The 25,841-nt window shown below is 46.4% G+C and overlaps 2 protein-coding genes across 2 annotated transcripts in view; one reads left to right on the forward strand and one right to left on the reverse strand.

The window, feature by feature from the left end:
- The window catches only part of MYLK4 (myosin light chain kinase family member 4), a 106,973-nt gene extending 102,162 nt beyond the window's left edge, over positions 1–4,811 (reverse strand). Inside the window, exon 1 of the mRNA XM_050787205.1 lies at positions 4,729–4,811. Within this exon, the coding sequence (XP_050643162.1) occupies positions 4,729–4,784 (56 nt within the window). The 5' untranslated portion in view covers positions 4,785–4,811. The remainder of the gene's footprint in view (positions 1–4,728) is intronic.
- On the forward strand, positions 3–20,673 carry WRNIP1 (WRN helicase interacting protein 1). Its single transcript, XM_050787203.1, has 7 exons — positions 3–1,091; positions 3,352–3,543; positions 4,791–5,032; positions 13,992–14,221; positions 18,182–18,337; positions 19,099–19,178; positions 19,932–20,673. Exons 1-7 carry the CDS (start codon positions 276–278, stop codon positions 20,205–20,207), a joined length of 1,992 nt encoding a protein of 663 aa, XP_050643160.1. The 5' UTR covers positions 3–275; the 3' UTR covers positions 20,208–20,673.
- Positions 20,674–25,841: the final 5,168 nt, after the last annotated feature.

Below are 25,841 nucleotides of genomic sequence, written 5' to 3' on the forward strand. Positions count from 1 at the left end.
ATGCCGCGCGAGGCGCGCCGCCTCCGGGGCAAACGGCCGCGGACTACACTTCCCGACACGCCGCGCGAGGCGCTGCCAGCGGCCGGCCGAAGGCGGGTGGACGCGGGAGCTGCGGACGTGAGGCATGAGCGGCGCCCTCCCCCGGCCCGCGAGCGTCCTGCTGGCTCCCCGAGCGAGGGTCGTGCGGCGCTGGGCCTAGCGGAGGGCATCGGAGGCCTCGGCGTGTGCACGGGCTGCTGCGGCAGCGCCTGGCGCCGGGGAGGGCGGCGGCCGCCATGGAGGTGAGCGGGCCGGAAGACGACCCCTTCCTCTCGCAGCTGCACCAGGTGCAGTGCCCCGTGTGCCAGCAGATGATGCCCGCCGCGCACATCAACTCGCACCTGGACCGCTGTCTGCTGCTCCACCCCGCGGGGCACGCGGAACCCGCGGCCGGGTCGCACCGCGCCGGGGAGCGGGCCAAGGGGCCCTCGCCGCCCGGCGCCAAGAGGCGGCGTCTGTCCGAGAGCTCGGCGCTGAAGCAGCCTGCCACCCCGACGGCAGCCGAGAGCAGCGAGGGCGAAGGCGAGGAGGGCGACGACGGCGGCGAGACCGAGAGCCGCGAGAGCTACGACGCGCCGCCCACGCCCAGCGGCGCCCGCCTCATCCCGGACTTCCCGGTGGCCCGCTCCAGCAGCCCCGGGAGGAAGGGGTCGGGGAAGAGGCCGGCGGCCGCCGCCGCGGCGGGGAGCGCGTCTCCGCGCAGCTGGGACGAGGCGGAGGCGCAGGAGGAGGAGGAGGCTGTGGGCGATGGCGACGGGGACGCTGACGCGGACGGCGAGGACGACCCGGGGCACTGGGACGCGGACGCTGCCGAAGCCGCCACCGCCTTTGGGGCCAGTGGCGGGGGCCGCCCGCACCCCCGGGCGCTGGCGGCCGAGGAGATCCGACAGATGCTACAGGGCAAGCCGCTGGCCGACACGATGCGTCCTGACACGCTGCAGGACTACTTCGGGCAGAGCAGGGCCGTGGGCCAGGATACCCTGCTGCGCTCGCTGCTGGAGACCAACGAAATCCCCTCGCTTATCCTGTGGGGGCCGCCGGGCTGCGGCAAGGTGAGTGCAGCCTTGGCCGCGGGGCTTCCGTCGTTCACTCGGCGGTGGATGCAGCTGACGGTCGGAGAGCCGGGTGTGCTGCCCCCCGGAGAAGCCGCCTGACTCTCCTGGATAAGAGGGCCCGGGGGTGCAGACGCAGGCTGGGCTGGGGCAGTGCCTGGTCCACAGGTGGAGTCTGTGATGGGCGTGAAAAGGGTACACACCCCCAGATTCGGAAGGCAGGCTTGCCGGGTTTTCAAAAGGACGATGTCTGTGAATCCATAGTTTTACAAGATGTGGACTCTTAGATTTGATCTGCCTTTATCGTTCTCCCCGCCCTCTCCCCAGACTTTGATTTAGTAACCGAATTCGCAAGGAATCAGCGTGTTTAAATTGTAAAGAAACGTGTATATTCCGTTTGTACGTAAAACGGTTTCAGCTTTGAAAAAAAAACGAATTCTGTTGTGCTTCCTTCCCTTTCCTCTAGTTGTTGGTTTAACAGACTGGTATTTATTTATTCTTGAGAATATGTTTATTTAACATTCTTATATTCTTGAGGATATATTTATTTTACTAAATATACTCACATATATTTACAAAACTAACATAAAAACTTTTTCATCTGCAAGTCATTTTCATCCGGTATTTCCGTAACTTTTCTCATAATGCCTTGTACTCTAGAGAAGAAATATCCGTGCATTTTGGTGTCCAGTTCTATGTCCCTTCGTGAGGGGTTAGCACAAGTCCAGACGAGGGCAGTTAGGATATTGTGAGTCTAGAAAGCATGTCATTGGAAAAACACTTGAGAAAAAATGGAGGAGGTGAGCCAGAAAACAGAGAAAGCTAAGAAGTGCTTAAGTACAGGGTGCTCTTTTATCCAGAATAAGGGAGAACCAGCATCAGGGAGGGAAAGGGAGAATTCAGGGGTCAAACTGTAGAGAGTTCTTGTAGCTTTGAGATTCAGACTCCTTTGCACACAAGGCTTTTATGATTTTTCTCCTATTTTTCTTTCCAGCTTTATCTCCCACAACTTAACCACACCCCCTTAAACTCCAGTTCCTGGAATGAATTGCCCTTTTTCTGCCTTCTTGTTCGCACTCGTGCCTTCCCTTTGGCCAGGAATAAACCAGATCTATCCCAAATAAGATTTTATGATGATGGTGGTCAAATTGTTGACGTCTGTCCCCATGGATTTAGTTGTTAACCCCATTTAAGGGATTGAACAGTATCATTCTTAGTAATTGGGAAGTCTTTACATACGATCATGAGAATGGATAATCAGCTGTTGGTGGCCCCAGACAGCAAGAAGGTCTTTAGGGAGACGAGTGGGTGAGCTCATCCCACCTACCAGATGCCAGGCAAGAGGTTTGGGTGGTTCAGGCTGCTCAGTGAGGTGGGCGTTGGTCCTTTGCAAGCCTAGGCATCTGTGACATCCTAACCTGATTCCAAAAGGCAGGCTAGCCGGGATTTGGTAAAGAAGCAGCCACAGAATGGGTGCTCTACAACTTTTAGAAAACAAAAGTGCCACCTTTCCATTCAGGTGCAGATTCGTCCCACTCATTAAACAGTCTTCCGTTTTTCTTTATTCTCATCCTTTAGTGCTAATAACAATAACAACATTCATATTAATAACAGCATATACATATTTGTCGAGCACCCAAGAAGTGCTTTACTTGGGTCTCCTTGGTTTTCTAGTAAGTGCTAATGTGACCCCAGTGCTGCCCTTCATCTCCTACCAGAGTGAACATGCAGAAATGGCCTGCAGCCATCTCAAATGCTGGGTCGATGTCATTGGTCTCAAGGCAGATGCTCCCTCACCCTCCTTTTCTCAGCTGTGCTGAGCTTCCAGTTGTGGTTCTGTGATGAGCTCTGCACCTAGGTCCTTCAGCAGCAGCGCTGTCTTGGCTGGAGGAAGGAGAATTTTCTCTTTGGTGAGAGGTCACAGCTGTCACTCTGCTAAATCAAGACAGCTGCTCTTTACTGGGATTCCAGAGATCTTAAAGAGTCCCCCAAAAAGGAATCAAAGGTAGTTAGGGACAGAGGAGAAAAGGTCAGGATTAGCCTAAGGTTTAGCTACTTTCCTGTTTTATTTATAATGTTGGTTTTTGTTTTTTTGTTTGTAAATGTACTGTGGTATTTTTACTTGTATCTGTGCTGCTAAGCATTCTTCAGAGTTCAAGTCGTTTGGCAAATAGTGATGCTGCTTGTAGTAGTTCCCATGGGTGCTGGTCTCTCTGTGTCTTATCAGCTTTTCAAACTCTATCTATGTCATCTTTTCTAGACCACTCTGGCTCACATCATAGCCAACAACAGCAAGAAACATAGCATAAGGTTTGTGACATTATCTGCAACAAATGCCAAGACAAATGATGTGCGAGATGTCATAAAACAAGCTCAAAATGAAAAGAGCTTTTTCAAAAGGAAAACCGTCCTTTTTATTGATGAGATTCATCGGTTCAATAAATCTCAGCAGGTATATTAACTTCCTTCTACCTTTTGGTCGTTGTGAACATCAAACAATATAAAGTATGTGAGATCACTATACAAATGCTAGAGACTTATTATTGTGAGCTTTGTTTACAAAGAAGCATAGGCTTGTCAACCCATCTCCTTCAAGCCTATTTCCCCATACTTAGTGTTTTTTGGTCATAAGAAAATGCTTTATCTATCTGATAAATGAAATGTTTGGTATATCCCTGAGCTATACATATCAGAAAAGCAGCTTTGAATCAAATTTTCCAGTTTTCAAAGTTTTTAATCTAAATACTAGGAGTCATTGTGAACAGTAAAATAATGATTTTAAGATCATTATTTTAACAGGTTTTTAAAAATTTCTTTAACAGTATTTTTATTTTCAAAATTAATCTGTATTTTCTGTAACTCTAAGCTCTCTTCAAGGTGAGTGTTGGAAGAGCTAATGATTACTGTTTATTTAAATGGCTTTCTGAAATAAAAGGCACAAGCTGTTTTTATAAACAAAGCCACTTTGGGATTTAAAAAAATAGACATTAAAATTTTACCAGGCTAAGATCTGGGAGCTATACTCTAAATAAAAACAAAATAAAGTTTAGGCGTAACTTTTTAGTGTATTTTGTTGCAACTTTTTAATCATACACAGACTGTTTCACAAAACTCTACTAAGCCTTTTTTGAACCTTTTTTAATAAACAGACCCTTTTAAAGTTCTGATGGAATGTTAGCATTCTAGGTGTCATACTGGACCATTGGCTTATCTTAGTATTTTTTTCCCATAAAACAGCATAATGACCAACTTTGTCAGGAATAATACTATGATTGAGTACTTGCAGTGGAATAAGATTCTGAAAGTGTTAATGTTTTTGTGTGTTCTTTCTCGTCTGTAAATAAATAGCTGTTACATACAAGCTATGTGCCAGTTCAGCCTTGGGTAGAAGATGCTTTTCTGAGTAAAGAAATCATTTATGTTGAAACTAAGTTAGAATTCTACTTAAAGCTATTAGTCTACGTAGCAGCAAGAGATCAGGCGTAGACAGTCATTCCAGAAGATGTGTTTTAGACTTAAAAGCAAGAGTCGTACTCCCCCAAATATTGCGTCCATATTCAATGAATATAAGGCTGCTGCTATTCCTGAACTCGAGAGAGAAAAATGAGGAAAAGAAAGGAATGGATAGCCAACTTACATAGGATTCTGCCGGTGGCTGTTGACTGGAATCACTTTTTTCTGTTTTCCTCCCATGATTAGGACACTTTCCTTCCTCACGTGGAATGTGGCACGATCACTCTGATTGGGGCAACCACTGAAAACCCTTCCTTCCAGGTCAACGCTGCTCTTCTGAGCCGCTGTCGAGTGATTGTTCTTGAGAAGCTTCCAGTAGAGGCAATGGTGACTATTTTAATGCGAGCGATCAACTCCCTGGGAATCCACGTCCTAGACTCTAGCCGTCCCACTGACCCTCTGAGCCACAGCAGCAACAGCAGCTCAGAGTAAGTTGACAGTGTGCGGCGTCCCGGGGGCACACACCTCCCCGAGAGTCCTCTGGCAGGGGGCCAGAAAGGGCCGGGCATCAGTGAGGAGAGGGTGGGGACAGAGAAGAAATGTTGGTCCGCCCGTAATGAAAATAAAAGAGGAGGGAAATGTTCAATTATACCTAACAAAGGTATCCCTGCAAACTTTAAGATGCATTTTCTAGCCTCTAATGTGTGTTTCTATAATTCTTCAAGCTTTAACTTTGCTTTGTTGTTTTAGTTCTTGGGTGTTTGCTTTTGTGCTTAGGTTTCTTTGGGAAGCCGCATTGATTACTTGAAAGGCTTTATGTCCCCCATTGATGATTTGAAAGGGTTTATGTCCCTCACTGAATAGAACAAGTAAATAGATACTCCCCAGATTTACCACACAACTCTTTTGAGCATTGTAAACTTGTTTCACTTTCTTTTTAACCTGCAGTTTAGTATTTTGTTTAAAAAAATCAGGTAAAAATTAATGTAACTTGTAACCTTAAAATTACGCAATCATTTTTACATGCTTGAAACTCAACTTCATGAAAGTAAAGGAATGTTAACTGAAAATGACGTTAGAGGCTGCCCCTATCCTTTTGGTGACCTATTTCTGCATGATGAGTACCACATGAGCTCATTAATGCACCGAGTATGTATCATAGGTAATCAGTCTGATTTCTTGGGTCAGAGGTTTTCCTTTTTTCGTATGAGAACATGTTCTTCAGATGGTATTTGTTCTTGTGCTGGCTGAAGTACTGCTGGGGGACATAATCTGGTCTGATGAGGGGCTGTTGCCCACCTCCTCCTGCTGTGGACTCTGCAGCTGCTCCCGCCTGCCCTGAGGCCAAGTTCTGGAGCCACTTTTCTGTGAGGATTAAAGTACAAGGCATAGTTTTAGGCTCAGGGTTTAGGTTTCAACAGGCTCTCCGTATGTGTCTGGCCCCATTTGCTCCTGTCTGAGATGGAGGAAGAATTCTGCCGTGTCTCATGAAAGCCTTGCAACATTTGGCCCGTGGACCACTGGGTAGGACAGAGTGGCCTCGTTTTGGAATCCCGTTGTGATGGGGATAGCCATGAGATCTGTGGCCACAAGCAGTGTGTGGAACCTGCTGTTATCAGCCACATGGACTCATACTGAGAAGCCCTTTATGTGGTGGGCATTTGTCAGAGCCTAAGGGGGCTGCCAGCTCCTCACATCTAGTACAGGTTTAGTATCCCAAATCTGAAATCCAAAATGCTGCCACATCTAACGCTTTTTGAGCACCTTCATGATACTCAAAGGAAATGCTTATTGGAACGCTTCAGATTTCTGGATTTTGGGTTGCTCATTTGGTAAGTATATAATACAAATATTGTAAAATCAAAAAAATAAGAAAATCAAACCACTTCTGGTCCCAGGCACTTCAGATGTGGGATACTCAACCTGTGTAGCTTTCCTGTAACAGAAATCTCATCACAGACTCATAGAACCACATGGTAAAGACAAACTGAAAGAAAAGGGGGGAAATCCTAACTTGTTTCATGTTTGTGTGTGTGCTTTGTTCTGTGTACTGGTTATTGTAATGTGTCTGCAACTTAATATTCTGCATGGAGCTACTTGTCTAGGGTGATTTTTATTGATTTCATGTCATCAGTTCATGAAATAGAATATGAAATCAATAATTAATATTGATGACGTGAAGTTAATAATAATCAGTTTACTCAGATGCCCTCAGGTTTTTCGCCTCTCCCTAGTCACTTCCCTGCAAGAATTTAAATGAAATGAGAAAGGTGGCGGCCAAGGAGCTCATCCTTGTGAGAAGAATTGCTGTGTTTTATTATTAAAAATCCTCAGGTGATTTGCAGGCACATTAAAGTTTGAGAAGATCAAGTGAAATAATTAAGATTTAGTTGTTGAAACTGATATAAAAATGAGCTAGAGACTCTTAATCTGCTAAAATTGCTTTTCAGAGAAAACCTCCCATATCCAGTAAATGATTTACTATTTCCACTACCACTTGCTTAGACTTGATCCCAATTATATGTGCTGTCTTGTGTCCCCTGCTTTCCTGGGAAGACTGTGAGGACAGGGGCTTCACCTTGCTCACATCACCAGCACAGTGCCTGGCGCACATTGTGTGCTTGATGAATGGTTTGGAAATGAATAAATCCTAGCTTTCAATATGAGAAAAGTAGTTTAATATTTTTTGTATTATCCAGCATAAGGGATAATTACCCAGGTATCAGGAGCCTTTTTCTTTAATACTGTTGCCCTTTTCATCAGCAGCAAGCAGAGTAAAATGAAAGAATATTAAGCTTAAATCCATTAATTGGTCTACTTGTTAGCAATTCTAGCAAGAAGTTAAGTTAGGAGATATCATAGGCCACAGAAAGAACTCTTACAAGTGATTTCCAAATACAAGTACCTGCCACCCCAACTGTCATGGATAATGAAGAGTGGATTATGATATCTTTTAGTTGTTTTAGGTAAAATTTTGCTTTCCAATCCCTGTTGACAGCCATATATACATCCTTGTGCATATAAATCAGATTTGGTGATGCTAATCTAGTTGAAAGATAAGATTTTTAACCCCAAATACTGACTTTCTCTCTCCGGGAAGCTATTGGTGTGCATTTGTATTCTTGTGTCATGTTTTGGTGCCCTAGATAGCAGCTAGAACATTTACAGAGAAGTCCCAGGCTGTTGAACTGCACGTGAGAGGAGGTGAGCAGGGCACTGGATTTGGAAACTAATCAAGCTGCCGCTTAGCCGTTCTTGATTGCACTTGAGGAATTGTGAGTTGTCACACAGTATACTCATGTAAGTGATAAATTCCCATTAAAGTGAAATAAGTGTTCCTTTTTTAAAAAAAAATAGTCCCTCCTATAGTTATTATTCAGTCAAAATTGAAGCTCCTGCATATGCTAGGCATTGGCTGAGGGTTGAAAAGCTTGTTCCTGTGCCTTGACAGGGAACACAGTATGATGAAGGCTAGGGAAGCAGGTCCACTTCCAGTGCCATGCTTATACGCCAAGTATGGTGGGCATAGAGAAGAAGCATTCAGAATATGTGAAATCCAGTATTTCACCTCCTAGCTGAGGGGATGCGGAGTTGAGTTTTGAAGGATAAATGGAATTTAACTGAGTGAAATAGAAATCTCATTGTCTATGCCATAGTTGCTTTGGTTTGTATGGCTAAGCAACAGTGTTCAGGTATTTTGCTCTCCAAAAAATATTTGGGTCACATGGTACTAACAGTGAAGCATGCTATCTGCTCCGGGTTAATTTTGGAAGCCAGGAAAAAAATGTCCATGATTCGTGATACGATGAATGAGCTTGTGCTGCTGAAAATGAAAAAGTAAACTAGCATTTCATCATCCTGCACTACTTGCTGCTTTGAAGGAGTGTAGATTCCTAGGTCATAGAATATATACATATTCAAAAACACTCCTAAAGAATCAATTCTTTGTGAACCAGATAGAGGATACAAGTCTTTGGAGATCAAGACAGTGCAATGAGAAGCCATAACTGCCCTCTGCCTAGCTAGGCTGAGTTCCAAGAGGTGGCTGGAAGACCGAAAGTGGCGTCTGTCCCTGGGTAAGGGCTGTGGCGTAACTGGGTCTGGGGCTTTTCTCTAACCATCTGGAGAGGAGAGCCCCTGACAAACTGGCCCCCACGCGAGGTGGCTGTGGATTCTTTCTTCTTTTTATAAAAGTTTAAATTGTTTTAAGTAATCTTTTCTGCCATTGAATAGAAAGAAAGGTAGTAGAACTCTAGAATACAAGGTCCTGGCCAGAATAAATGGTTGGTATAGAGTAGATTTCAATATTTTTATTTAAAAATGTGTTTTAAGTACAATTAATATAGTGCATTAACATAGCTGTTTTAATGTAAGGGTGCATTAAAATAATGCCATAAAAGTACCAGCAGCCAGAACCACAGATCTCATGGTCCTTGGATGCATTTCCTGTGGCTGCTGTAACAATTGTCACAAACCGGGGGGCTCAGAACACAGAGCTTTATCCTAACAGTTCTGGAAACCGGAGACCAGAATCAAGGTATCAGCAAGGCCATGCTCTCATCCAGCATCTGATGGCTCTTGGCATTCCTTGGCTTGTGACCATGTCACTCCAGTCTCTACATCCATCTTCATGTGGTGGCCTTCTCTGTGTCCTTATGTCTTCTCTTTTTCTGTGTTTTATAAGGACATTTGTCATTGGATTTAAGGTACACTCTAAATCCAGGATGATTTCATCTTGAGACCCTTAGTTACATCTACAAAGACCCTATTGCTAAATAAAGTCACATTCACAGGTTCCAGGGATTAGGACTTACATCTTTTGAGGTCACTATTCAACCCACTACAGACCCCTACCAAGTAATGTAATTTGGAAAGGCATGTACCTCCATGGGATTAAACAGAAAGATGCCATCATCTGAAATGTACCTTCTCTCTTTGTGGAGAAAGTCAGTTTTGTTTTGCTTTGCTTTCACCCTGGTGTTATGGAAGCGGCAGCATCTGGGATTCTCCCTTGAGTATGTGCAGTTCTGGAGAGTATGCTGTTGCACAGTCTGATGAGGGTGATTCTTCTCACTGTTGATACCAATAGCAGTGCTTGTCCAGTCTCATGACATGGCAGGCACTGCTCTACGCGTTCCACATCTTAGGCTCATTCAGTCCTCAATACAGCTCTGCAAAGTAAGTCTCATTACCTCCAATTTACTAGATGAGGAAACTGAGGCACAAAAAGGTTAAGTAACGCCCAAGACCCACCAGCTTCAATGTGCTGGAACCAGTGTTTAAGGCACGTCTTTCTCCTCACTGACTTCAAGTGCTGCAAGGGGTTGGGGTGCCAGGTTTACAGAGGATGGACCCACTGCTGGGCTTTTCCATTCTGACTTTTCTCTCTTGGCACTTCTTTGTGTAAGAGCAACTCTGTATCCATTTGTAATGGATTAGGAACAAACTCCTTCCATCTGTAAAGCAGCAGGAGAGCCTTTTAACCAAATCTGCACATCCGGCTTCCCTGGGATACATTGTAGAAACATACCTTGCCCAGGGTCTGTCCCTGGAGATTGGAGCTCGGTCTATGCTAGGTAAGGTACATATGGCTGTATTTGTGTCTCACTTGATACATATCCCTAGTGGAGAACCTCTACACAGCAGTTATCACCCTGACCATGAAATGTTCCTTTTCCTTAGTGAAAGAGATTTGTGGGGGTTGGTTTGTAATTTAGAGAGGGAGAGTTTAACCAAGCCATGCACATTCTCTCGTTCTACCATGAAATAACAGGTACATTTTTACTTACTACACTCCTCCAACTTACACATCAAGCAATCTAAGTAGTGTCCTCCAAATCCCAGTATTACCCAATGTGTGGAAAACTTCAGGATTTAGGCACCTGGAAGAAGAAAGAAGAGAGCTTCCTATATTCTTTAAGATTAAAGCCCTTCTCGTCAGTTGGAGAGGCTAAGCTCTCTAAGTCTGCTTTTATCTCTAGGTTTTGTTAACTAGAAATAGAATCTTTTCTAATGCATTTATTTTAACCAATTTTATTATGAATAGTGTTTTATTATAACATAATTGACTTCCTATTTTTTATTTCCATGTAGGATGTTATGACATTTTGGGCAGTCTATCCCCAGAGTAGATCTCATCTCTTTTTATTGTATTCCACCTTTGGAAGGTTATTTTTAAATTCTGAACATTTTATAAATATATGCTTAAATTTAAAAATAATTGTAAATTCTCTAGACTGGGAACTCTCTTTCAAAATAGTTTGTGCAGCAGTTGCTGTTTGCTGAGGGATTTTGCCAATATCAGTACAACTATCCCTTCATCATTCTTGGCATGAGTTCTCTCATGGGCTCCCCATTCTAAGATCTCAAGGTATTTTAGTATATCCTACCTTGTTCTTCAGAACTTAGTAAATGGGAGTTCAAGATCTATTTGGTGTTTAAGTGGAACCTTTTCTGCTCAGCCTTCTTCACAGTGAGTCTCCATTTTTTAATTTTCTTGTGTGATCCTTGTGAGTGCTGTCAGCAGTTCCTGTATTACTTGGACAGAGTTGCCGACAGTTTGATCTGGGCCTGGAAATTCTTCCTTTTTTTGGACAGGGTTGAAATTTAAAATGTGGATTATGCCCAAGGGGAGGAAGAAGAAGGGAGTGGCGGGAGCTCAGGTAGCTTTCATTGTGGCAGCACCTCCATTCCCCATGACTCCAAACCAGAAGAGTGGAACCACTTGTACTTTGGTCAGAAGTTTAAAAGCCAAAGGAAGACCTTATTTTCCAACCACATAAAATCCATAATCATTGCTAAAGACTGACTCACAGCATACTGTTCGTAAATCTGTGGAGCAGACTGCTAGTCGGCTTCTCTCTTCATTAATGCGGCCTGCCTCCCTCTCTGTATATGAGGACTAATGGAAATGAGGCTGTTTCTACTAGTAAATACCATGGTATATAAGGCTACCCATCTTGTCACTGTCCCAAGAGCACGCCATGCCCCTAAATGCATACAGAAGACAAATTCATGGAGAAGGGATACATACCAAAATACTAACGTCAAGGTAGTCTAGGGGAAGGTGAATTTTCTCCCTTTGTCTATTTTTAAAATTTAATGTAAATTTTTTATAAGTAAATATTGACAGGTCTGAGAAGCTTGCGTTTATTTAATGGTTAAGGATGTCAAACTATACAAAATATGGTCCCAATTTTTGTTTTAAAAGTTAGCCGTAAGGTTGATGGCTGCATGGGTGAGTGTGTCATAAATTCAACAATTGACACAGTAGCTTTCGTTCTCCCGTGAAATAACAGGTACATTTTTATCTCTCGGTGCTGGAAATAAGGATTCTTTTTGTTTTCTCTATACTTTCCATATAATTTATAAGAAGTAAAGGTTTCACTCTGAGATTATGATGAAACTGAAGTTAGTCTGTTTATTGTGCAAATATCGGATGCCTATCATCTATCAGGTCTGGGAATACAAAGAAAGAATAAAATATTCCTGTCCTTGAGGTGCTCAACATGTAGTAGGGATGGAGACATGATGAATGTAACGTAATCAACACACAACCCAACCATGGTGCAGGATATAGGCTGGTTCAGTCTGTTAGGATCCACTGGGGCTCCTGCTTTGACTCCTTTTTCTTCCCTCAATTGTCCTAAAGGCTTTTTGTTGCTAGGCAGCTTTCCAAGGAGAGAGAATCCATTGTTTTTACTAGTTCTGAGGCGGAAATGAGATGCCCAAGCAGCTTCTGTTCTCCCTGCCTGTCTTCCCACACCGGCTGAGTGCAGTAAGGGGCTGAGTGCACCCTTCCCTCTCAGGCATGTCACGTACTGCCACACCCTCTGATACTGGTCCTTCCCCGTACATTTTCTTTAGTGTATGTTCTGTCCGTCATTATCTTCTAAATCATCTTCCGGAAGACTTGCTAACTAACTTCTGGCTGAGAAGTGATCACAGGCTTCGTAGAGTGCCAGCGACACGGCCTTGGTGTGTGTTTTCTGGTGTTCCGGTGAGGCCTGCTGAGAGAATGCCACCATCAGGAGAGAGGAAGATGGGTCTCCAGGCTGCACCAGTGGGTGGGGCCCAGGCAATTGGCACGAGTAAGGAGAGAGTCCTTTGTTGTAAAGCTGGTGCTGGCCAGGTGTCTTAGGTGTGGTGAGAGACCCACAAGGAATAACTGGAAATCAGCTTCGGTAAATGTGGGGGTGAGACGAGGCATCTTTAAGACATTAGGAACAAATCCTTCCATGAATGAAATGCAGATTGGTGTTATCCGGGTTACTCAGTGAGCAGAGTAGTGTCAGTGAGTGGGTGTATGGTGAGGGGTTCTGCATTGATCCAGCAGACAAGCTGGGTCCCCTTTGGAAACCGCCACCCCTCCCCGGTCCAGCCCCCATTGGTGCCTGCACGCTGTTTTCCAGGTAGCTGATTCGGACAGTCCTGATGGACTGACTTACTGTAGATGTTCTCGGCTGAATGTTGATAGTGACATGGTGAACTGTAACTGAAAAATTACTTTGTTGTTGCACAAATGTGCAGCTAGCAGCTCAGCCAGGAATAATATAAGACCCCACTAAGTCATGAAATGTGTTAGATATCTTGTTTAACTCGACTAGGAATAGAAAATTTTACTGAATCAGCCTTCTGATCATAGTTAGATCTTATTTGTGAGGGTCCAAATTTAGAAATGTGGCTGTTAGTTTTAGTCCCGATGTTCAGAGAGAGGCGAGGTGGCTTACCCAGGGTCTCATGGCTATGTACCAGCAGCCTTCTCGTCGCTTCCCGGGCTCATGACCTCTCTGCTACCCTGTGCGGATTTTGCATGATTAGTGCCCACTGTGAGATGACCCACTGCAGCCTCCATAATGCCCCAGGCCAAGATTCCTGAGACCTGCTTCTAGGACCTGCTGTGCTCACAGTAACGAGGGACCCAGTTTGTTGTTTTTAAAATGAAGGAATTGACCTGCGTGATCTGGAGCCCTTCAGAGCTGGTATTCAGATGTAATGCTCTCTGTCCCCTGTGTGGAAAGTGGTCTGAGCACGCCTGTCTCAGGGATGTGGGCCGCATTTGGAACATGTTTTCCATACACGGTGATGAGGTGCTAGCATTTCTAATAAAGTTTTCGCTGTTCTGTAGGGTAGAACCAGAGAGACCACCTGTCAACAGTGACTTTCCAGGCCAGTCAGTGTCTGTTTCACACAAACCTAGATGTGTGAACCTATGCAGTGAGATACCCTCGACACTCATAAGATACAGGGCAGTAACCTGGTGACTTAGGAGACCCAGCCAGTTCGTAGTCTTGGTGATGCTTAAGCACGTTGACAAAGGTGAGAATAAGAGGCAAATGCCTTGAACTCTTCAGCGTCCTTGCCGAGAAGTATGAGTTTCTAAGGCATGTGCAGAATAAGAAGTATGCAGCCTGAGTGGGACAGTAACTAACCCTGGTTGTGTTTCAGGCCGGCCATGTTCATAGAGGATAAAGCAGTAGACACCCTGGCTTACCTCAGTGACGGTGACGCCCGAGCTGGGTTGAACGGACTGCAGCTGGCGGTGCTGGCTAGGTTAAGCTCTAGGAAGATGTTCTGTAAGAAGAGTGGGCAATCCTATTCTCCCAGTAGAGTTCTGATCACAGAGAATGACGTGAAGGAGGGCCTACAGCGATCCCACATTTTATACGACCGGGCAGGTAAGTCATTGACCTGTGGAAAGAGTGAGACTGTATGGAAAGAAGTGTGTGCACACATTCTCATTTCCAGAAGCCTGACTTTCAGCTGGGTCCAAAGCATTCCAGTGATTCTCAGGTGGATCTCCATGTTGGTATTAAGCCTTCCACACAGGGCTGAACTTTCCAAAGAGAGGCATGAAGCAGAGGCTGCCCTGTTGAGAATCTAGAGGAGTTTTGGGGTTGGAAATGGCAGGCTGCACATTCACCTTAGAAGGTAGTTGGCTATTCCCCACCTTGTAGAATACAATCACGTTTGAAAGCCTGTGCCTTCACTTGACAGTGAATATGTTTTGTGATGATTTACAGTGGCAGTAAATAAAAAGAGGGCTTTTGCCATAATGACGTACTAGTTTGAATTGAGAATTAAAATGCTTTATTTCTAGAGTCGATACTAAAAAATAAATTGTCATGGATCTTGAAGTTTTTATTTTATGTAGTAGCTTTTTCAAAAATTTAATTTTGCTGTGTGCACTTAATCTGTTTGTGTAGAACTGCATTTACAGATAGCAGATTTGATACCAGCTCTTATTAAATCTGTGACCTGCCAATATTAAATGTCATTAGCACAGCACGTTTGCATCTTTTTATAAAAGAAGTGGGAGGTGAAGATAACATACTGTAGATGAGCAAACTGCTGCTGCTTGAGCATTTGTGGGACTTTGGATGGAGTCATATTGCAGTAACTGTGGAATATAATTTCCACATTTTTAAAGGCTGTGCCAGAAAAGGAAGCTGATAATTGAATGTTCCAGATCTCACGTAGGCTGTGCCACGTGACAGTGGAGAGTCCTTACTGGTTAGAGAAGGGGTGGAGGGGCTTAAGAATGACTTTGGTTCCAGGCACTGCCTCTTTGTGGGTGAGCACACCCACTGCATGACCTTGGGGGGCTGACCAAAGCTTTCTGGCTTTAGCGTGCCTCAGCTGATGGCAGCTCGGGGCTGTTCATTAGTGCTAAGGACACACTGGCAAGTTGAACAGACAATCCTGTCTACATTGTGGCGTGAGTGTGCCCGCAGCGGGGCCTTCTCACATGGCTGGCTCTCCCCTGTGCTCTGGAGCACGATGGGAATGCTTGCAAAGTCTGGAAAGCAACGCGTTCTAGGTGTAGAGCCCTGCTTAACTTTTGGCCAAACAGAAAAATTGTAGATATGAACCAGATAAAAGATTTTAAGACATTAAAAAATCTCACCATGCCAGGATCTCCATGGTTTCTCAGGTGCAGCAGCAGCGGTCTCTCTCCCTTGTTGTAGGTGTCCCAAAGGGTTTGCCTTGTTTTGATTGGAATGACTAGGACTGTTCTTCGACATTTTATCAGACTGTCAGTTGAGATCTGTATAACATGGCCTTCACTAACACTCAGCCATCGAGTATTTTATAGGTATATTCATTTTTGACATTCTCAAAATAACTTTATGGAGATAGCTATTAATATTACCCCCATTTTAAGATAACAAAACTTGCCTGCGTTCACAAAGCAAGCAGTGAAACTGACCCTTAAATCCAGGTCTGACTGGTCCCCAAGACTGTCCTTCCCCCCATCCGCGTTTGCCTCCCACCAGCCTTGCCGTGCTGTTACTGATCTCACCCATTACCTCATGCTCCTGAGAGGGGCCACCCCTCCAGGCACGTACACACAGGGCGGATCTTGGAGGGGTTCAGTCCTAGGAATCCCACTTCTGGAGCCCCACGTTGCAGAAGTGGGGATCACTTTGTCTGTAGCTCGGAGCTGGGGGGCGGTGGAGGCTGCCTCGTGCCACAGCCTTAAGAACCCCACATCCTACACATCTTCCTAGTATGAGCTCACACACCCCACCCCAGTGCAGCATGTCTGCCCCACAGTGGATCCGCAGACGTGTAAATATCATTCGGATCCTGGAGAAAGCTGCTTTTCCAGGCTTTGCTCTATAAATAGGGATGGTGGAAGCATTGCCCTGGAAACCTGTTAGCTTATACTCTTGGGCCTTTTTATAACTTGAGTGAGACAAAGACCCACCCCCGGAGTTGTTGTTAGTTTTTTATATGTCACCTAGTACATAGTTACCCACTAGTAGGATCCAGTGATGTTTCTGCATCAGAGTGAAGGAATTTCTAAATGAGAGCAAACTCTTTGCCATGCATTGACGTCAGGGTTCTATATAAATCGGTGAAGTTCAGGTTATAAAGCAGTATGTAATCAAAGCAAACATGGAAGGTGGCATAGAATAATACTAGTATCTTTCACTGTTGCAAAAGAATCTTTCTACAGTGCCTGCTCTGTGCCAGGCATGTGTTATTTAATACAGCCCTGTGAGGTAAGTGATCTCGTTGTTCCCATTTTACAGATGAGAAACCTGAGGCACAGTGAGGATCAGGAACTTGCCCATGGCCCATGAGCTTGGGGGTCCAGCCCAGGCTGCCTGGTCCCGGAGGCTGTGCTCTTGTCCGTTACACTGGTGGTACTGGTGCTGCCCCGACATTGACAACGTGGGAAAAGATGACTCACCTGTGTGGGGGAGTTTAAATTTGACATAAAGTGGCCCGGGTCGTTTCTTCCGGCCCCCGTGCCCGTGAGTTTAGCCAGGCCTGTTATCTGCTACCCTCTTCCCCGCCTTCCTCCACCCTGCGAAGGAGCAGAGCGTAGCCAGAGTGCCTGGGCCAGCAGGATGAGGGAGTGGGCCAGAAGCATGCAGATTTCATCCAGGACACCCTCTCTGCCAGTGTCCATAGCACTCTGACTGCACCAGGAGTCCTGCACAGGAGACACTCAGTTCATCCTCAGAAATCCAGTAGCTGGACTGACCCGTCCATCTGCCCTGGTTCTCAGAAACCAGAATCACTTGGGCTGAACCGTAGGTCCTGCAGGTCTTTCCCCTGTGGGCGGCCAGCATCTTCTGCTTGCTCTCTTCTCCACCTGAAGACCAGCTGTCATCTTACCAGCGAGCTCAGCTGCCAGGATTTGACTGGCGCCAGTCGTATTGTGGACGTGGGCTTATGCTGAGCACAGACCAGGTGCTCCTCTGGGAGGAGTGAGACTCACAGGAACACCATCCTGTGCTTTCTCCTGAGGAGGGCGCCCCCTCCTTGAACTTACCTAAGGGACGATGGCCAGAGAATAGTGAAATGTGTGCAGGTGCCACTGCTTAGTTCCTGAGAACTGTTTAGCTGTCACTTTTTGCCCTTAAATATGCCTTTTTTTTAAAGCACATTTCACTGATTTCGTGTGAATCTAGGGTAAAAGTGGGATAAGACCAGGCAGTGAGAGAGTGGACTTCCATACTTTCAGGGCGGGAGCTGGCAGTCCATGTGTCTGTCGATCCTTCTGGGACCCCGCCACACAGGTGTCCCCACAGCAAGGCTGGCAGAAGGAGGTTTAAATGACCACAGGCTTTGGATATCAGAAAGGCAGCTGGGAATGACACTGAGGAACAGATGGGCTATAACAGCTGCCCTTGCCACTTGGCTCTATATCCTCCTGGCTCCGACCAGGCCCACCGTTGATTTTCCTCCGGTAGATGGTAGGCCACGGGATGGAGCCAGAACGTGAGACTTGCCCTCCCTCCACTCTTGTCTCTGGCAAATCCACCGGCTGGGAGGACCACCTTTCCCAGTGAACGTCCCCTCCCCCCGCCTCTGTACCTGTGTGTGCAGTCCATGTGGGCAGCCACAGGTGTCTGCTGCAGCAGCCTCTTCCGCTGAATAGACCTGGGTTACTGAACAGGCTCCCCGGCCCCACAGAGAACAGCGCTGGGGCATGTCCTGGGATTAAGCCCGAGCAGCCAGTCCACCCCACTCAGCACAGTTAAGGCGCTGCCCAAACCTCTCCTCGGCTTTCTCGGGGCCTTTATTAGCTCAGGCTTCCTGGAAGTCAGCCAGCGGGGGTGCAGATGGCTTGGGCGCCCCTCCTGTGAGCTCTGTGTGAGTGGTGCTTTTTGTGATGTCAGGTGAGGAGCATTACAACTGCATCTCCGCCCTGCACAAGTCCATGCGGGGCTCCGACCAGAACGCCTCCCTCTACTGGCTGGCTCGCATGCTGGAGGGAGGGGAGGACCCGCTCTACGTGGCGCGGAGGCTCGTCAGGTTTGCCAGCGAGGACATAGGTGAGTGTGACTGGAGGGTCCCAGAGCCCTGTGTCCGTGAGGGTGGGGAAATGGCTGACAGTTACCTCGTGGCGTCGTCAGGCGTGGCTGGGCGGGGTGGGTAGGGGCGGGAAGAATGTCTCGGGGCTGTGTGAGACCGGCAGGAGAAGACGGGCAGAGGTAAGACTATGCCTGAGCTCAGTCGTTTATTTCTTGGTGTATATGCTTTTGAATGTTTGTGTTCATAAAGTCACCATTTTCTGTTTCCTGTTCGGGAATGTTTTTACGAACATGAGTGGCTATTCAGAGTATTGCAATAAGATGAGCTGCTTTTAAATTTGCTTTGAAGTCGGGTGTTCAAGGTTTTCTTTGGGCAGCTCCCGAGGTAGAAATGGAAGACTCTGGACACTATGTGAAGAAGATCAGGAAAGTCTCCTCTTCTTTGGTCTTAGGGGATGTTTTGTTTTTAGTGTTTCCATCCTGGCGAATGTCTCCATAGCCTTCACTTCTTGTGTTTGTTGTACAGAGACTCATGTTTTTCTAGATGTAGAGTTTTTATCCACACGGCAACAGTTCTTAACACCGCACAGTAACCACTCACTAAACATTTCTTGCATAAGTTCATGTGATCAGAGACTAGAGGTAAGTCAGTCCGTGTTGCTACATGGGATTGTTTCGGTCACCAAGTGTACAACCAGTGGTGGTCTGTGGTCGCCTGCACTTAGGCCGGGAGGGCAGTGTGTGTCACGACTGAAGCTCTCCTTTGTCTGTGTGTGTGGCAGGTCTGGCAGACCCGTCTGCATTAACACAAGCGGTTGCTGCCTACCAAGGCTGTCACTTCATAGGCATGCCCGAATGTGAGGTAAAGTAATCAGCTCAGTTCTTGCAGATCACTTCCTTTCTCTCTTATGCTCTGTCCCTTTGTAGATTTGAATAAATGTCCCTCCTTCACCATTGATGTATTGGGCCCACTGAGTATGCTGCTTGGCTTTTGAATTCCAATTGTAGACTCTTAGACTCCTAGAGAGGGAAGCCTTCTGTGTCAGCGAGGTCATGTTTCAGACTGTCCTCAGGATTCCGGGGTTCGGAGCACATGCTCCACATTTTCCAGGGAGCGGAAATGTTAAAGGAGCTGAACGGGAAGCCTCTGCAAGTTTGCCCCCAGAGCAGCTTCATATTCATCTCTGTTATATACATTGGGGGCTTAAGAAAAGTTTAATTCAGTAAAAAGTCCTTCTGTTAAAAAGAAATGAAAACCGCTCACCTGTTTTGCCTCTCAGCTCATGGGAGTTTCTTGTCTCTGTGGTGGGCGGTTGTCCAGACTGTAGGCTCAAAAGGGGGCTAATGAAGGCATGTGGGGATCTTCTCAGAACTACCTAGAGCTGTGTCAGAAGGGGCTCTGCAGAACGGAAGCTCGGCATCTTGCCAGTAAAATGTGTCCTCTGTGTCATTTAGGTGCTTCTCTCTGTGATAGGTGGTTATCCAGACTGTAGGCACAAAAGGGGCTAATGAAAGCGTGTGGGGATCTGAGAAGTACCTAGAGCTGTGCCAGGAGGGGCTCTGCAGAACGGAAGCTCGGCATCTTGCTAGTAAAATGTGTCCTCTGTGTCATTAGGTGCTTCTGGCCCAGTGTGTGGTCTACTTTGCCAGAGCTCCAAAGTCCATTGAGGTGTACAGCGCCTACAACAACGTCAAAGCCTGCCTGAGGAACCACCAGGGGCCCCTGCCCCCCGTGCCCCTGCACCTGAGGAACGCGCCCACGAGGCTGATGAAGGATTTGGGCTATGGCAAAGGCTATAAGTACAACCCCATGTACAGCGAGCCTGTGGATCAGGAGTACCTGCCTGAAGAGTTGAGGGGAGTCGATTTCTTCAAGCAGAGGAGGTGCTGACTCCTCAGGCCGTGACAGCAGAAGGATGTTGCTTTTTTTAAGAGAGGGCCAGAAAGAAAGAAACTGGATTGCAAAGTTGGTTGCCTGGTGGAAGTTAGAACAGACCAACATTTCGTGCCAGAAATTTAAGAGTCTCATAGGTGGAGGCACAGTTATTTCAACTAAATGTGTAACTTTGAAATTGTGTTCGTTTGCACTTGGTGCAGCGGTTATGCTTATGAAAATATCTGGCAGCTTTGTGCAATGAATTAATGTTATAAGGAATTATCTATTTTGTCATAGTATTTAAGTCATAATGTCATTTCAGAATTCAGTTCTGTAGGATTTTTTTTTCTTTAAAAAATGTATATTCTGGGTAGTTTTAATTGGTAAAAGAAAATGTAATTGTGATTTAATACTGCATAGTGTTTTGGGTATTTTTTTTATATGCAAAGGTCTTATGAGCCAATAAAACTATTTCAAAGTACTCTTGGATTCTGTCATGGTTTTCCTGCCTGGATGCTGGGTACCAGCACTGTCACCATTGCATTTGGGCGGTGGATACTGGGAAGGAGAAATCACCCTAGGTAGGAAGCGTGGGGAGCTTAGTTGAGAAGTCAGCGTTATCTTGTTGAAAGTTAACTCTGATTTCTTTAAAGGAATACATAAAAGAATTCTTCTTTAAATGGCTTGTAGAAGACTCCAGTAGTCCCATGCCCATTCCTCCCCACTTGTCCCGGTTTCTTCTTGCAGCTCCGTATTTCTAAACAGTCATTTTTCTTTTACTTTTTGTGTGTCCTGAACACAAAATACGCCACTCCCCGCTCAGCTGAGCGTTACTTGTCCCTACTGCCACTTCCTCTCCCTCTCCTTAGTCGCATGTTGTGCCTATTCCTACAAGGGTGGCCCCTTCAGGTAGTCGGTTCTCCTCCCGCCGTTGTGCGGTCCCTCCTGGGGTCTTCCTGCCTTGTCTGGGAGGCTCCCTGCTGTCGGCCTGGTCGGTTCTCCTCCCGCTGTTGTGCGATCCCTCCGGGAGTCCTCCTGCCTTGTCTGGAAGGCTGCTGGCTGTTGGCCTGGTGGGTTCTCCTCCCGCCGTTGTGCAGTCCCTCCTAGGGTCCTCCTGCCTTGTCTGGAAGGCTGCCGGCTGTTGGCCTGGGACGTCCTCTGCCTTTATTCTGAGTGAGATTCCCATTTTCTGGATGCTCCATCCTGCCTTCTTGGTTTATTCTACTCTTTCAGTGCCGCCCAGCCTCTAGTAGTTGTACCAGGCTGGAGGGACTGTACATGGCAGAGGCTTGGCCCCGACTGGCTTCCCTCGTTCTGTCTGGAGTGGTTGCACCGTAGTGTGCAGCTGCCAACCCCGGAATCTCCCTTCGTCATCACCCCGGAGCTTTGCTTTACCTCTCCCTGCGCCCCGTCTGATGACAGGACTGACTGCGCTCTCTGGCACAGGTGGCCTGTACCCTCTAGTAGCTTCATGGAGCAGGGATGTATGGAGGAAAAATATTTTTAGACCTCGAGAGACTCAAAATGCTTTTATTCTACCTTCAGACATGTCTGAGAGTTTGGCTAGGAATAAATTGCAGGTAAGAAATTACCATTGTTTTATACTTACCCACATTGCTGTCAAGTTTGAAGGCATCCTGATGTGTGTGGTCTTTTGTTTGTAACCTCTGTCAGCTTGTAGACTCTTCTGTCTTTGCTCCCTGTGTTTTAAAAGTCTGCACTGGGCACTTGGTGGGCCTTTCAACCTGGAAATTCCTGTCTTTCAGTTCTCAGGAAGTTTCTTTTTTTATTCAATAAATTTATTTGTTTATGAAAGACCAGCTCTTGCTCTTTTGCCCAGGCTGGAGTGCAGTGACGCGGTCTCGGCTCACTGCAACCTCCACCTCCCAGGTTCAAGCGATTCTCCTGCCTCAGCCTCCCAAGTAGTTGGGACTACAGGCGCCTAACACCACACAAGGCTAATTTTTGTATTTTAAGTAGAGACAGGGTTTCGCCACGTTGGTCAGGCTGGTCTCAAACTCCTGACCTCAGGTGATCCACCCACCTCAGCCTTCCAAAGTGCTGGAATTACAAGCGTGAGCCACCGCGCCTGGCCTCAATAAATATTGAGTGCCTGTTTTATGCTAAGCATTCTTGTTGATGTTGGAGACACATCAGTGAGCAGAAGAGACCAAAAATTCTGTTCTTGAAGCCTATGGTATGAAAAATATTATGTTAATATGCCAAGTAGTGATAAGTGCTAGACTAAGGAGAAAATGAATGACAGATTGGATATGGAAAGGGTAGGGAGGTATGGGTGCAGTTTTAGTAGAGTGGCCAAGGTGGATCTCACCAAAGAAAGTGTTTGAGCCAAGACTTCAAGGAAGTGAATGTGACTTTCAGACACCCGGGAAAAGATCATTCCAGGCAGAGGGAAAGGCAAGTGCAAAGGGCCTGAGGGAGGGAGCACGGCTGGGTGGGTTCAGTGTCCAGTAAGGAGCCCAGTCTAGCCGGAGGGGAGGAAACAGTGGTAGAAGCCGAGGCCGAGGATCATGGAGCTTCAGATAAGGTGGGACCTTTTAGGTCTTGGTAAGGACTTTGACTTTTACTCAGGGTTTCCCCCAAAGGAGTGTCGTGATGAGACTTTGATGTTGTAGGGATCCCTTGCCGCAGTGTTGAGACTAGACGGTAGGTAGGGCCAGGCTCATCTTTTCGGTCAGGTAGGTCAAGGCATGGCTCCCTGCGTTCTGAGTGCCAGGTAGGGAATAGAGGAAAGTCGTCATTCATCAATCAGTGTGTGCCTATCACTTTGATCTTCTGACTGAAATGGTGCCCAAGCCCCTGGCTCTGTCTGGGGCCCTCTGGTTCAGATCTTCCCATGGCCTGGAGTAGAAGAGGGTGTCTGGGGACCCATCTTCCTCTTCCCTACCTGCTGCCACCTTCCAAGCCTCTGAGACGTTTGCCACATTGATGCCTTGGCATTCCCCTTTGGATTTGCCAGGTCAGTTGTCATTTGCCCATCACATTTCCACCTCCAGCATCATGTTGCCATTATTTCCCTTGTTCTCCTCACTTTTAAGGATTGATGGCTTTTAAGGATTCCTTTATTGTATTTTTGGTGGAGGCTTAGGAGGAAATAAAATTACACATGCGTCCAATCCATTATCTTTACTAGTATTTCATTAAGAAATGTATAGCCCAGTTTTTTCTTAATTTTGATTTTTGTTTGTTTTTTTTTTTTAGATGGAGTCTTGTGCTCTTTTTCCCAGGCTGGAGTGCAATGGCGTGATCTTGGCTCACTGCAACCGTCGCCTCCCAGGTTCAAGCACTTCTCCTGCCTCAGCCTCCTGAGTAGCTAGGACTACAGGCACACACCACCATGCCTGGCTAATTTTTTTGTATTTTAGTAAAGACAAGGTTTTACCGTCTTGCCCAGGCTGGTCTCGAACTCCTGACCTCAGGCATTACGCCCGCCTCGGCCTCCCAAAGTGCTAGGATTATAGGCGCGAGCCGCCATGCCTGGCCAATTTTGATTCTTTAAAAATAACATTTTTACAGGCTGATCATGGTGACTCACGCCTGTAATCCCAGCACTTTGGGAGGCTGAGGCGGGTGGATCATGAGGTCAGGAGATCAAGACCATCCTGGCTAACACAGTGAAACCCCATCTCCACTAAAAATAGAAAAAAATTAGCCGGGTGTGGCGGTGGGCACCTGTAGTCCCAGCTACTCAGGAGGCTGAGGCAGGAGAATGGCATGAACCCAGGAGGCGGAGCTTGCAGTGAGCTGAGATCCGGCCACTGCACTCCAGCCTGGGCGACAGAGCGAGACTCCGTCTCAAAAAAAAAAAAAAAAAAACACACATTTTTGTTGGGGGATGGAGTTACTTCCAGATAAGAAGTGTGCTTGTGATGTAACCAGAGGTGACGTTAACTCCTAAACAAGCTTTTCAATTGTGACTCGCTCCTGCCAGTTTCCTGAGGGACGGATCCCAGTGGTGGTCAAGGCATAGGTGTGAATGTATGCCAGGAGAATATATGAGCATCGTAACTCAAGCCAACAAAGAAATGATGAGAGCTCTTTGAGATCCGTCATCCTGTTAGACATGTGGCCCTGAACACACAGCATGTAACACGCACGCGGGGCCTGTGCTGGAGCGTGTGGTGCTGGGCAGAGCCTGCAGCACGTTTCTTGCTGTATCCAGCAGCGGGGCGCTGAGCAGCCAACTTTCTGTAACCGTAAAATCAAGCTTGAAAGTTTGGAAATGCTTGTCTTTTGGTTTCAAGGAATCTTATTATGTGAAAGCAGATTTTTAACGTTTTGTAAAGCAGATATTCCCTGCCTGAATACCTAGCACATACCACAGTGAGCACGACTGTGAAAGTACACCATTAGCCGAACCCTGGGAAAAACTAATGCGGTGAGCCAGAGTTTCCGGTGAGGGAGGCACATCTCTGGCCTGTTTACAGTAGAATTCAACAATTGGGAAGGGGCAGCCCTTCCATATGATGCCGTTTAAATATCACAAGTTATGGGCCAGGTGCGGTGTCACACACGTGTAATCCCAACACTTTGGGAGGCTGAGGCGGGCAGGTCACTTAAGGTCAGGAGTTTGAGACCAGCCTGGGCGACATGGTGAAACCCCATCTCTATATAAAAATTGGCTAGGCGTGGTGGCGCACACCTGTAATCTCAGCCACTCAGGAGCCTGAGGCAGGAGAATCGCTTGAACCTGGGAGGTGGAGGTTGCAGTGAGCCGAGATTGTGCCACTGCACTCCAGGCTAGGCGACAGAGTGAGACACTCCATCTTAAAAAATAATAATAAGTAAATAAATAAATATCACAAATTATGTTCTGATTCTGAAAAAGCAATATAACCACCAAACACAATTTATTCCTTATGCTCCCAGTGTATTTTGTAGTTTTGTTCACCCTCATACAGCCAAACCCGAATTTAATAACAGTAAGAATAGTGACTTGCAGAGATTTGTTCCAGTTGTTACAAGAATGGTTGTTAACTCATCTTTTCCAAATACAAGTCTTCAAACCGACAATGTTATCAATTAATTCCAAATGACAGAACCCGCCTTTTCATACTGATGTTATATGAGAAAGGATGAATTTCCTGTACTTTCATGTAAATGCCATGGATATCTTACTTTTTTATGAATTAACCTTTGTGTAGCGACTACAGTTTGAAAGCACCGCTACACGTTCATAGGTGCAATTCCAGGCAGTTTGAGCCCACGGAGGCATTTATAACTTAAGCAGAAACCAAGCAGAAGGAAATATTTTTAATAGAGTTAACAAATCTTCATAAAAAGCAATCATTTAAAACTAAATGTTTTGAAGCTCTTAAGCCAGTCAGGCTCCAGGGAAGACGCAGATGGTCCTCTCAGGCCACTGAGAAACTTTTAATCAGAGATCACAAGTATTAGAAAGGTATGGGGAAGGTTCAGGCGACCAACACAAGGTGAGGAGCTATTCCCTGGCAAAGCCTGAAGAGGCAAGGGGTGGGAGCACGCAGGGAGCCTTGGGAGAGCAAGAGTCGGCCAGCAGCCTTCAGACAGGAACCGCGGCCCTGAGTGGAGGCAGCTCTTGAGTAGGGAACCTGGGGTTAGGCGGAGGAAATGCACGGTCTGACTCCTCTCTCTCTTGCCCTCTCATCT

The sequence above is a fragment of the Macaca thibetana genome, chromosome 4 (assembly GCF_024542745.1).
Source record: "Macaca thibetana thibetana isolate TM-01 chromosome 4, ASM2454274v1, whole genome shotgun sequence".
NCBI classification, from domain to species: Eukaryota; Metazoa; Chordata; class Mammalia; order Primates; family Cercopithecidae; genus Macaca; species Macaca thibetana.

What these genes read in the sequence shown, in the direction of transcription:
- WRNIP1 (XM_050787203.1), top strand. Translation starts at nt 276, where the DNA reads ATGGAGGTGAGCGGGCCGGAAGACGACCCCTTCCTCTCGCAGCTGCAC. An exon ending in GTTTGCCAGCGAGGACATAG is followed by an intron (nt 18,338 to 19,098) that starts GTGAGTGTGACT and finishes TGTGTGTGGCAG; the next exon opens with GTCTGGCAGACCCGTCTGCA. An exon ending in TAGGCATGCCCGAATGTGAG is followed by an intron (nt 19,179 to 19,931) that starts GTAAAGTAATCA and finishes CTGTGTCATTAG; the next exon opens with GTGCTTCTGGCCCAGTGTGT.